Source organism: Diceros bicornis, chromosome 4 (genome assembly GCF_020826845.1).
Source record: "Diceros bicornis minor isolate mBicDic1 chromosome 4, mDicBic1.mat.cur, whole genome shotgun sequence".
Classification (NCBI taxonomy): domain Eukaryota; kingdom Metazoa; phylum Chordata; class Mammalia; order Perissodactyla; family Rhinocerotidae; genus Diceros; species Diceros bicornis.
In genome coordinates this window covers 42,458,201-42,471,389 of record NC_080743.1, presented here as the reverse complement: position 1 = coordinate 42,471,389, position 13,189 = coordinate 42,458,201, and the positions used below count along the sequence as shown (strand labels likewise).

The window sequence follows — 13,189 nt, the reverse complement described above, 5'->3', positions numbered from 1 at the left end:
AGCCCAGCTCCTCCCAGTGGTTTATAGGTATTAATAACATTGTAAATCTATTTCAGTCCTGTAGTTTCTCTTGAGTAAATAGGTATTTTTGCTGCTTTCCTTGTACAAAGGAGATGCTACTAATTGACCATTAAAAGAACATATTTTGAGGTCCTCCCCAAAACACTGGTGGGTTGGAGTAAGCCAGCTACAATGTTGTACCAGTTCTTGTGTCTTATGAGTCTATTTGGAAAGAGATTTTCTTTTTTTATGAAGTTAAGGACTGTAAAATAATTCATGAGCTTGGTCTTGCTGACGATCAATTACAAATCAGAAAGAGAGAATGGTGTAATTCAGAAATGGTTTACATTAGACTTTGGAATGTACTATAAACTTCCCTCATTAGAGCTACCATCATATAACTGGTTGAGATTATCAATCTATTGGAGCCTCAAAAATGGCCATATGAAATAGATACCATTATCATACTTAACAGATGAAGAATCTAAGGCTGTGTGACCGTGGACACAGAAAATTAAGCTGTTGGGACTTGAACTCAAATTTTCTAGTTTCAAATCAACTCTTGATTTTACAATGCAAGGTCCCTTGAAGCCTAGATACCTACTGAGTAACAGAGACATGTTATTGAGAATGTATTTGCACTATCTACAACATGGCTAATCCATATGTGGATAATGCAGAATTGATGGTATATATATTTTTTTTTAATAAATTTTTATTTATTTTCCCCCAAAGCCCCAGTAGATAGTTGTATGTCATAGCTGCACATCCTTCTAGTTGCTGTATGTGGGACGCGGCCTCAGCATGGCCGGAGAAGTGGTGCGTCGGTGCGCGCCCGGGATCTGAACCCGGGCCGCCAGCAGCGGAGCGTGTGCACTTAACCGCTAAGCCATGGGGCCGGCCCATGATGGTATATTATTAACACTTGTGGGAAGTTGTACTCTATGTCAATAAATTCTGATTATTTGAGTACACTGAATTCATATTAAATTCATACTGTATTTCCAGCGAAAAACAACTTGTGCTTATATATATTTGGAAACTGCAATGACAGGAAACGTTTGGAAGAAAAGAATTTTGCTCTAGACATACACATAAAAGTAGGGAACTAGAGTATATTGTCACCAACGTTCTGGAGACTCTTCTAATGATTTTAACCCTGTTATTAAATATAATGTGATCATGGGATTAGTTTCTCTCATGTTCACCTTTTATCAAATCCTATCTCAACTTCCATTTATTCAAATTTAACAAATTTATTGAGTACCTACCTATCATATGCCAAATAATGGATTAGGCATTGGGGATAGAGCTGTAAAAATACTAGGTATGGTCTGCTCCCATGGAACTTCTAGTGGGGAGAACTAGACAATAAACAATATTCCCTTTAACTCAGTGTAGATTAATGCAGAAATGGACAAAACATGCTGCTTTTGGCAGAGATGAGAGTGTGTCTTATGTGTATTATATAGGGGGAAAAATACTCGTGTGTTATGTAGGCGGGAAAAAAAAGGAATAGTTCTTAGTGTAACTAGCTTAGCTTCAGCTTACAGTATTTTCCCTCCCATTGCCTGGGCAGTGTGTTTGTACCTTAGATTACAGCTGGTGAAACAGTAAATTTCATACCCACTATAATTCTAATTTTAGAATTCTTGAAAGAACAGAATTATAGCATTCTTGCAAGAGATAGAACTTTGGTTTTCTGTAGAATTTGAAGACTTTCTACAAGGTTTCTTGTGTCCAATTTAAATAGAATCAGGAATGATCTTACAAGGAAAAGCAATGGTTTTGTGATATGCAACTGCTTTCTACTCATCTTTCTGGTATAGAATTTATCTTGGAGAAAAGTGTGGTTTTTAGTAATACAAATTTACGTATTTTAGTCCTGCCAGTAAGGTAGGATGTTGTGTGTCAGTATGTGCACTGACAGTGCAACTTTTGTATTTAGTGCCTGTGTTATTAGATGAAAGTGAACTACTAAAACACTTTATTCACTCAAAACATTTTCTCTGTGCAAAGTACCATGGTACCAAATACTTAGCAGCTGATATAGTTTGAGGAAGGAAATATATATTCTGTAAGCATATAATGATAACTAAAAGCAATGTATACAAAGTAAAGGTACAGATAATTGCAACAATTTAATATTGAGTTAAAAGGTGTTGTTAGGAATTTCTCCATGAGATGGCACTGGTGAGTTGGCAATTTTCTTTTCAGACCTTAAGACAATAGACCATTCATCTTTGTGTCACCCGAACAAAGAAATATTCCTGTATAGCCCCTTTTTTCCCCCCAGCTAATCACATGTTACTGGAACTGACTGTCTTGTGATCTACCCCACAGCTGGCATAGATTAAAAAATAATTTGTATTTTAAAAAGTAATCTGACACATGGTAGTTAATGGAAAGGAACAAATTGTCCACCACTTTTCATCTAGCTTTATCTTGTCATTTCAGTAGCTAAGAACTTGGAAGACTATTCTAATGATTTTACCATCCTGCTCAGATGCCATTCAAACATATTTTTCACTTCTCACGTCTTACTATGGTTATTCTGGAAAAACAAATTTGTAAATCTTTTTGTTTGCAAATTAACATAACTAGAAGGATTTTAATGTAAACATTAGGTTGGGTGCACTGCACCATTTTGCTGTACAATGAATATATTCTCATTTAGGTTTACCTCCAGTTTAGAGTTGAGTAATTTTTAGCTGCTTTCCTTATTTAGATGTAACGTTTTGTATTCTTTGTGTCTTCTATTTGCTACCTTTTCTACTGAACAACTTCTGTCGTTCTGAAGGCATAGAATCAATAAGGTTAAGATCCAGAACTGGTTTTACCTGTGCTGCATGTTCTAGAAGTTATGTGGGCAGCTTCTGCGATAAAGGGAACAGCACAGCGTAGGGGTTTTGTTTTATTTATTGGAGCCGTAGTGCTAATTTAGGGGACACCATATACTGGAAACCAAAATGTGCAGTGCACTCACTGCAGGGTTTCGGTACTTTGGTAAAGATAAATATGCATCCATAAAACGATCGTGTCTAAACTAGGCATTGGGCAATTCTCTTGCCCCCTTTTACCTGACTCTCCTATTTAAGCTACTTTCTAACTCCAGGAAAACCAATAAGCAATTCCAACTTTGGCCTGACTCCCTGCAGAAGGAGAAGATGAGTGAGGCCGTCCGTGGTGGAGAGACTTTTCTTCAAGCTTGCATGAGTCACGGACGTCCTGATGTCTATCTGCCTCCGTAGGATTTAGCCCACACAATTCGCATTCACCTTTTTGGCAGCAAGACAGCTGCTTCAGTAGACAATGGGCGCTCCAGTGCGCGGGGGCTAAAAACCTGAAGCTCCGGTTCATGACGAAGCCCCCTTTTCCAGCTGAGCAAGCTCAGGGATTCCCTGAGATTTCCAGGCGCTGCCGCAACCCCCAAAATTTTAGAGGTGTCTCTGTGGGGAGAGAAGGGGACTAATCCAGCCCCAACTTGAGGATGCCAGAGGGAGCAACGAGGGGTCAGGGCGCCACGGAGCGGGGGTCTTCACTGGAAGAGGGAGAAAGCTCCAACACTAACTCTGGAAGCCCGGCCGTGGAGACGCCAGGCGAGGAGGGGATGACCTCAGCCGTCTCTGCCACGTTCCAGCCAATCAGTCCCGCATCTTGGCATCCGAATCCAGGACCCCCGAAGCCGGAGGCGACGCGAGCCAATGAGGAGTGGACCAGGGAAGAAGGACAGGCGGCCAGCCTATGGAGGCGGAGAGGCCCGGCTGCGCGTATCCAAGGAGCACCCGGCTCGGGCTCGGGGGTGTGGCGCGGCGCCGGCGGGGGTGGGCGGGCGCGCTGGGCGGCAGGTGTCGGCGGCATCGGCATTCGGCGGCGATGGAGCGGCCCCGGGGAGCTGCGGACGGCCTCTCGCGCTGGCCCCACGGCCTCGGCCTTCTCTTCCTCCTCCAGCTGCTGCCGCCGGCGACCCTCGGCCAGGACCGGCTGGACGCGCCGCCACCGCCAGCTGCGCCGCTGTCGCGCTGGTCCGGCCCCGTCGGGGTGAGCTGGGGGCTGCGCGCGGCCGCGCCCGGGGGCCCGTTTCCCCGCGGCGGCCGTTGGCGCCGCAGCGCGCTCGACGAGGACGAGGACTGCGGCCGCGTCCGGGACTTCGTCACCAGGCTGGCCAACAACACGCACCAGGTGAGCGGGCGCCGGGCCCGGGCGCCGCCCGGACTGCGAGGTGCGGCCCCCGGGCCCCGCGCGCGCTGCTGGTCCCTCTGTCTCTGTCCGCGCGCCTCGCGGCTCCGCGGAGGAGCCCCCGGCCCCGCTGGGGCCCCGAAACTGCGGCGGGCGGGCGGAGTCGGGCCCGGGGAGCGGCCCCCAGGCCGCCGCGGCCCGAGCGGCTGTGTTTCGTCACAGGGGAGGCAGTCTTAGACTTTCATGGCATTCGTTTTTGTAAGTTGTCAAAATCTCTTGAGCGTCGTTGTTTTCTGTGTGTATAAATAGTCAGGGTCCAGTAACGCTCTAAGCCACCACGAAGCTATAGGAATAATTATCTCAAGTGCTTGGAGAAGTTGGGCTGCGCAGAAGCAAAGGTGTGTCCTCTCTGGGTCAGTACTTCCAGGACGGGTAGGCGGGTGCTCAGAAATCCCAAAGCAGTTGTTAGGTTACTGCGTGTATTTTAATAGTTAAAGGAACAAGCTTGGAAAAGGGGTGACAGTATATACGTGATCTCTCTTTCGCCTTCAGTTTGACCTTCTATCCTGGCATCGGACTCTGACCAGGATGTTTATATCCTGTTGTGACCAGGTTTCTAACAGTTAGGTAACACATTGCAGGTATTCTGCTCTGAGCTAGGTCCTAGTCGAAAACTTTAAAAATTGTGGCAGTTCTTTCCCTGCCTACAAGCGGTTCAACCTTCGCACACTAGTGGATTGACAAAGCCAGTTGTTAGGAGTGTCCTGGCTCCTTGCTCCAGTGCAACTTGGGCATCTTCCTTCCTCACGTTTTTCTAAAACGAATGATGTAATTGTTGCTACCCACGTTTGCGTAATATATTTTCAATTTAATATATCTTCTCCGTTATATCCATTCCTTTTTTCAAAGAGAGTTGTACATGGGGACAGAGATAAGTGACTAACTGCATTTGTCCTCATACATTCCATATCAGCCAAACTTCAGTCTCCCCTTGAACTGTCTTTTTCCCTCTGCCTGGACTATCCTTGTTATTTGTGCAGAGTTCTCAGATCTGGGGAGCCAGGGCAGTTGGAGTCAAGGCACAAGCAGTCAGGGATAACCTCACTTAATGCAGTCCAAGCAGCAGCCACATAAAGGTGGCCAAGCTAGTGCTGACGGGTGGGACAGGCTGGGTGCAGATAGGGTGGAATGAGTACTGGGAAGTCTTCCTGTTTGACGACGAGAAAAATAATCGTGTAGACTTCCATCTCGCAGTGGGGAGTTGAGAAAGGCTTTACAACACTGATGCTTAATTTATAACAGGACCACTGCCTTCCTTGAGCCAGCTGGACACAGCATTCTTACTCCATATTTCAGAATCTCCTCTTGCTGGTTGACCTACCTTTAGGACCTGTGGCTACTTCTGGATTTATTCCTTTAGTCAGAGTCTTCCCGGGTTAGTTTGAATTGATATATCATTTGTAATATATTGATTTCTAAAGCAAGAGGGTGAAAAAGCTGACTCAGGGGGCCCTTAGGCCAAATCTACTCAAAAGCAGATCTGAAACCACTCCTTTGAAAACCACTCCTTTGAAATCTGTATGTAAAGAAAGTTCCCTCTATTTTTTTCATTTTATTTAGCTACTGTTTCCAATGAGTTTTTTAGCTTATTTCTTTTTCAGTCTTCTTTCAGTGACCTAATTTTGAATAGCCATTTTTGCGTTTGTTAATCATCCCTGGTCCCTTCTTCCGAGATCCCATCCTTTTTGTAACATGTACATATGGTAAAAGTGGAGCCGTTGTCAACAATCTTCACCTTAGGAATGGGTGAGTAACGCGGTTGAGGTCTACCTCCTTAACCAAGAATTGTCATGTGATAGTCTGTTCTGCTTTTCAGTTCTCTAGTTTTAGAAGTCACGGTAAATCATCCTGAACTGTATTGAAGAGATCTAGTATTTTTGGACCCTTTATAAACAGTATGAAATAAAAGTATCACCATGACAGAACAACTTTTTATCAGAGATATTGTATACTTTTGTACAGCTGGGGAAGTGCCATTTAGAATAGTTTTTCGTAAGATGACAGGATTCAGTTCCCGAGAAAAATCAACAGTTCTTGGTTCTCCTCTTATTTGTTATATAACTTGCTGTTCATGTCAAACCCCATTAATTCATATAGCCAATGTATGTGAATACCCTCCAAATGTCCAGATCTGTGCTAGATGCTGGGGGTACTGAGATACAAAGAAAAGCAGATGAACAGCCTCAGAAGCCTTTAGCAAATCTCCTAGACCTATTTCTATGGCTTATTTGGCTGGTGAGAATATATTGGCATTTAATTAATCTTAAGAAAGGAAGTAGAGTGAAAACATGATAGTGCTTTTATATTCTTCCAGCTTCGGGAGACCTGTGCCCTAATGACCTATAATAACTAAGGCTGCTTCACTCATGAAATCCAACGTGTGTGTGTGTGTATTTATAAATGTTCCTGTCTTAGACTCAATAAATAACCTTCCTTTTGCCTCTAACCCACAGCTATTTTCATGCTGTACTTTTAACTGATTCTTTCCTTTATGTGCTTGGAGTGTTCATGACATGTATAACCTTTGTACATGAGAGAAATTGAACAAGACTAGGAGATTTTATTAGTGTTGGTTGTTAAGTTGGATTGCTTCAAAACATTCCTCCTGTAAGTACCCCTTTGAGGTTAGGCATGAAACTCTGTCTTAAAGAAACAGATGAAATGCCTTGGCCAGAGTTACGGTGGTGGCTGACATAATTTCCTTACTTCTCATTCCTGTGTTCAGACGGTTTGACAGTTTCCTTAAGACTTTTTAAACTTATGATTAATAAAGCCAGGAACTGTTGCTCGTTCTCTGTCCTCCCTCTGCTCCTGTCATTAACTACTTCTTTACACATAACTTCCCAACTTCTATCCCAACATCAAAGCATCTGGTTTCTTAAATAAACAGGCCTTGTAGAGAGGCCGTGTTGTGTGGTGTGTCAGCTCTGAGAAGAATGTGTGTGTTTGTTTGCTGGTGCTGGCAGGGCTGAGTCCAGGCTGACAGGACTGAATGTGCCTGTTGGAGGCTTTAGGGAGCTGCCGCACTCAGCCTGTTGTTGTGGATCTTTGTAACACCCGGAAATCTGAAGGTCAGTGCCTTTAACTGCCCTGGAACTTTCTGACTGCCTCCTTTATTCCAGTCCTCAGCCTCTCTTCATACTACCTTCCCCAGCACTACCACCCTCACCCTCCAGTTAATCTTCTCTTGGGTCCTGTTTCATCCATTCGTTTTGGGGTCAAGGAATAGGAATTCTGTAGGATCTCCTTCTTGGTTCTGGTTGAGCAGAATGAGCAAAATCCTCATGAGGAGTCCACTCTCATGCAATATACTAATAGGACCTTTAACCCTAAGGGATATTAAAAGGACTTATGCATTGGGGATTTCAGTTAGAAGTATCAGCAGGTTTGATGAAGTATATTTATCTGAGGAAAGGTTAGTCTTCATCTGAGGTTTGGTTGGGGTGAGAGTAGAGAGCTAGCCAGGTAGGACAAATGGCTCAAAGAGAAAGCAGTGTAATAATTAGGTAAGTTCTCTCTGCTGACTCAAATATTTGGCTCTGTGCATAGTGATTTTTAATTAGAAATCTGAATCTCCTGTCTGTGGAAATAATTGGAAGAAGGCTTAAGAAGGTCATAATGAAGAAATTGAAGAAGGTCAATTTCTAATGACTCTTTTCTTTTTGTAATGATAATAATAATCGGCTCTCCATCCTGCTGTTTTGATTGGATCTTTCATGTCAGGTTCATAGAGGCTATTAACAGCTTCTTCTGCACTTTGCTGATTTTCAGCCAGCTCTTGCCAGCAAGCGTTGGATTCTCAGTGGGTGACTGTAGGAACTGTGCTCCCTAACTTTGTCCTAGTTGGCCTTTTACCCTTGTGTGATCCTTGCACAAAGGGCAATGCTTAACACCAAGTCACAGTGGTCAGAGCAGGAGAGTAACATCTCTTCTTCTCCCTCCCTTCCTGTCCACCCCTACCCCTCAAGTTTTGTGTTTACAGAAAATGAACTGTTTTGAGACTGGAGAAATGATGCTCAGATGTTTTATATGCTTAGAAGCTAATATTAAAGGAGACAAAACCATGTAATTAAAAGTACAGCTTTTCTAGCAAAGGGCTATGTGGCAATGGCTCCAAAAATATTATGAAATGGATACTGCATTTGTAAATTTCTAAAAATTTTCGGTTCCCTCTGTATCCCTTTGTAACCTGTGTTTCTATTGCATCTTTTACTCCTCTTTTTAAAAAACTTGGTGAAAACTTGTTTTTCCCACTGTCTGTGTGGCCTCAATGGTCTGTGTGTAGGTGGGTTTGAGGAGTAATGGGGTTTGAGGAACAAGGTGGTCAGTTTCAGGCAGTTCTTGGCAGGTTTTTTATTGTCGTAATGGAGACTGCAGTCAAAGTTGGGTTAGTAATATGTGGCTTTGAGCTAGCTGAGTTGAATGAATTTTCATGACAGACCCTTCTTACCTATAGAAGTTGTTAGGTGAATGCTGGACATGTGGGGGTTTTTTTGTTTTTGTTTTTGTTTTAAGATTGAGGCTGTTTTTCCTTTTGTACTCTGAAGCCCAGTCTCAGGAAACCACAGTAAAAACAAAATCTTCCATTCAGAGGCTGTGGTGTTTTGCTGAGAAAGTTTTCTGTGAATGTAATTTATTTTTTGTTTTGCATTTCAGTATCTGGCCCTCAGTTCCTCATCTACAACATGAGAAGTTTTGGACTAGATTTAAAATGTCTAAAAAAATTCTGTGATTCATATGCAAAGAGAGGAGGCCAGAGGTTGTGATCACAAATATTTATTGGTTAATTCCGAATTTAGAAGCAAATTGCGGCTGTTCTGCTTCCCAGTTGAACTTGAACATAGCCTGGATTTCACATCTGGGGGTGATTTGTTACCACCTCCAGAGCTTGCTTCAGTGAAATACAAGTGTTCTTAAAGATAGCAGGAGTATTTTTTTTTTCCATATAATTATGAAAGACATTTGACTCTTTTATTTTTTGGGGTAATATTTTATCGTTCCTTGTCAGCTGAAAAATCTAATGGTAATCAAAGCTACTAGCTGGGATAGTCCAAAAGCAAACCCAGTAGATATACAGCAGTAAATTTGTTTTTTTCCTTCCTTACAGTGCTCTGCCAAAACTGGGGCGTTTTTTGGTCCTGGCTGCCTGTGTGTTTGAAAATAGATGGTCAGCTTACCGTGGGTGTACTCAGCCCTGTGCTAGTTAGAAACTTGTGTGTGATTAATTGGCTTGATTTATTTTCATTGGAAGAAAATGTATATTTTTTCCGTCTAGGACCTATAAGTACTCTCTCTCTTATATTTGCTTTTGTTAAGAATTTTGTTCTTTCTCACCTGAAGGACCAAGAGAAATTGAACTGGGAAGGAAAATGTTAATTAACTGTAGTACTTCCCAGACAAGATAGTTCAAATCAAATGTGTATCTGGTGCCTGCTAATTGTCAAAGGGATTTAAGTCATAGATATGTTGTATACAAAATTCAAAAGAGATGTCTCAATACCCAGATTTGAGTCCTGGCTCTGCTGCTTCATAGCTGTGTGATGATGGACAATCACTTAACTTCTCTGACCTTTATGGTTGTATTTTAAACTAAAGAAGCAGCTTTAGGATTATTTGGTGAGACAAATGAGAAGCTTTATCAAAATGTTTTGTTAAATGTAAGTATTGTGTAGATGTCATTCATTTAAACACTTACTGAGCTACATATAGTGGAGTCCAGGCCTGTGCATAAGCAAACCTTAAAGATATTTGCATTGCTGCCACCTTAAGGATTTAGGTGCTCAGAGATGGCTTGCTGAGAGTTTGGAGGAATTTTTGAAGAAGCCATGACCACTACAGTGCAGTGGTCTGGGAAGGCCTCATGGATGAAGAGAGAATCAAGGTGTGGAGGTAATTCTTAGGGAGATCTGTAAATGCATGGAGGCAGGGTGATCCAATACATGCTCAGGGAATGGTCAATGGGAAGTTTCTTTCGGGGAGAAGTAGTTGATGAGCAGTGTGACTGAGGTTACCAGTAAAACTTATAGAGAAGTCAAAAAAGATAATTCTTTGAGAAGGATGGAAAGAGAGGACAGGTATGGGTGCGGAGTGTGGTGTTAGGACTTACTGGAGAAAGTGCTTTAACAGGTAGTGCTAGACATGAGGCTAGGGCTGGAGAAACCAGAGGTGGAAATGGGGAGCCAAGAAGAGTTATCCTTTTAGAGGTTGACCATTGCTGTGGTCTTGGAAGAGTATGTCCAACAGGAGAGCAGAATAGAGGGCGGGGCAGGGCAGACCATCTTTTATACTTGAAGTGCTAAAGGTTCCAAGGAACACTCCTGGACTCCTGGACCTTATTGAAGGAGAATGTGACCCAAGGCATGAGAAACCCAAGAGCTGTAAGACAGTGCAGCCCAGAGCAGATTTCCCTTTTCTGAACATTTGTGAACAAGGATAAGGTTGAACGTCTGCTGATAATGTGCTTAATGGTTTGAATCATAGATTGTTAGTCTGATTAGCTGATCAGATCTCTTACTTTTACTGATGAGGCTAAATGACTTGCTTATGGACCAAGAGCTGGGATTAGAACACAGATGTCCCAACATGGTGCTACATTTGGAAGTGTTTCATAGCAATGTTTTCATAGAGAGCAAATCAATGCATTTGCTTTAGGGGTAAGGCAAGATTATAAACCCCAGTTGTAAATCATATAGTTGTGAATTCTTCTCTGCTTCTCAAGGTCATAGTACCGTCAACAGAGCTCAGTTAGTCTTTCTAAACCTCAGTTCTCCATCATGTAAAATGGAGCATTATCATGAGACTTTGAAGAGAAAATGTTTTGAAAACCTTAAAGTACCATATACATATGATTTATATAATTTCTTAATAAGCCTGTTGATTTGTTACTGCGTCCACAGGGCTCAGTTGTCAGCCAGATGATCTTAATAAATACCGACTCCTAAGGAAGTTGTGCATAAAAAGAGACAGATGAGATATAAATATATTTGGTTCTATCACTTGGCAGGGTTGGGTGACAGGCTTGGGCGGGGGTGACAAGAATGAGAGTGAGTCAAGATTGGCAGAAATGTAAGAAGCATATGTGTTCTTTTTTTAACCTTCACAATTACATCAAAATTTTAACTTGGCGGTATGATTGATCTTTGAGGCAGTGGTTAGGAGGGAACACGATCTCAGGTCAGACTAGGATTCAAACTTCAGTGGTGACCATGGACAGATTAATCTCAGGGAACCCTACTTTTTTCATCTATAAAATGGATGTACTAATACCTACCTCTTAGGTTCATTGTGAAGATGAAATGAGACAGTGTGGGATTTAGCGTGTATTCATCCTTTATTGAGGGTATCCTATAATGATTATTTCCACAAAGCTTCGCATGCATTGCCAGTTAGATGCTCAGATATTTGTGTATGTGCTTAAAAATTTTTCTCCTATGGCTGTAATATTCCTAGAGAATTATTATGGGTACTCACAGGAACCAAATCTGGATTAAGAAATATGTACCACTTATGTCCTTGGACTCGGGGTTAAAAAAAAGGGAGTAAGATGAGGGAAATCATCTACCCAAAGTGTCTTTCTGGAAGCTATAGGAGATGGAGGAGAAATGAGTAATCCCACCGTCATCAGATACCTGGTCATCTGGTTATAATAGTTTCAAGTATATATAGTTATTTACTTAATAGTTTTAAAGAACTAACAGTTCTAAAAAATAAGACTACTTACAATTTAATAACTGTTTATCTTCTCCTTCATTAAGCTTTAGTTTATTAGAGTTAGTGGCTGTGGTTTTAAGTTGGCAGCTCTGAAATCGCACCTAGTCTGTTTCACCCTCAATTGTTAACTGAGCAGCCACTGTTAGCTTTGCACTCTACTGACCTCTGTGAAGTTGTAAGAAATAAGATGTGATAGGTGCTTCCCAGGAACTTTGGTTGGAAGCATAGTGGACCAGAATGTTAACAGAATTATTTTTAATTGTGTGCATATCTCTTTAAGCTAATGGTTCACCACTTCCTGGCCTGTGTTAACCCTTTGTTCCACTTAAAATAACCTTCTCACCAGTCCCTTTAGCTCGCCTTGTGCTCTGCTGCTTCTCTGTTTTTGTTCTCATGGCAGTGCTCCTCTCTGAATGCCCTTCTAGCTAGCTCTGGTTGTTTTTTTCTGTTCTCTCCTACAACATTTAACTATGCCATGTCATCCAGCACTTAACTATAGTATTCTGTCTTGTATTCGCTTTCATTTATTAAATTTTTATGCCCCCGGTTATAAACTCCTTAGAGATAGGGACCACACTTGTACTATGAGTCCTTCACCACCTTTGTCTCACACAGTGCTGGAGAAAGAGTCCTCCTTAAATGTGTTGTCTGGAGTCAGACAGACGTGAATTTGAATTTTTGCTCTGCCACTTACGAGCTGTGTGACTTTGGGAAAATTACTTAATCTCTCTGAGCCTGCTTCTTCATCTGTAAAGTGGCAGTGGTGCCTTATGTATCATAAGTGCTCAGTAAAGAGTCAATACTATTATCGTCATTCTTTAATACAGCACTTGCTTATTGAGCACCTACCATATGTTGAGCATTGTGCTGGGTTGTGGGAATTGATATGGAACACAACAGGCGAGAACTCTGCCTTTATGACCAGTAGAGAAAAATGGACGTTAAACAAATATGTAATTATAAATAAGATAAATACTAAGAAGAAAAAAATAACTACAGGAGAATAATTGACAGAGGTCCTTTTAGTCTGAGGCATTGGAAGGACTTGCTGAGAAATTATTTAAGCTGGTACTTGAAGATGAATAGAATTTCTCCAGTAGGAGTATGCCGGGTGGAGAGAACAGCATGTTCAAAGGCCTGGGGCTGGAAAGAGCTTGGTGTCCCCAAAGATCTGGAAGAAGGCCAGTAATGCTGTAGCAGAGGGAGTGAGGGGTTAGAACCCACACCCAATGGTTGAGCA

At 42.2% G+C, this 13,189-nt stretch overlaps 1 protein-coding gene across 3 annotated transcripts in view; it reads left to right on the top strand.

The window, feature by feature from the left end:
- The first annotated feature begins 3,843 nt into the window (after positions 1-3,843).
- SORT1 (sortilin 1) overlaps positions 3,844-13,189 on the top strand; it is a 60,519-nt gene continuing 51,173 nt past the window's right edge. For all 3 annotated transcript variants that reach the window (XM_058538702.1, XM_058538703.1, XM_058538701.1), the window contains exon 1: positions 3,844-4,182. In XM_058538702.1, coding sequence (XP_058394685.1) covers positions 3,877-4,182 — 306 coding nt within the window. In that variant the 5' untranslated portion in view covers positions 3,844-3,876. The remainder of the gene's footprint in view (positions 4,183-13,189) is intronic.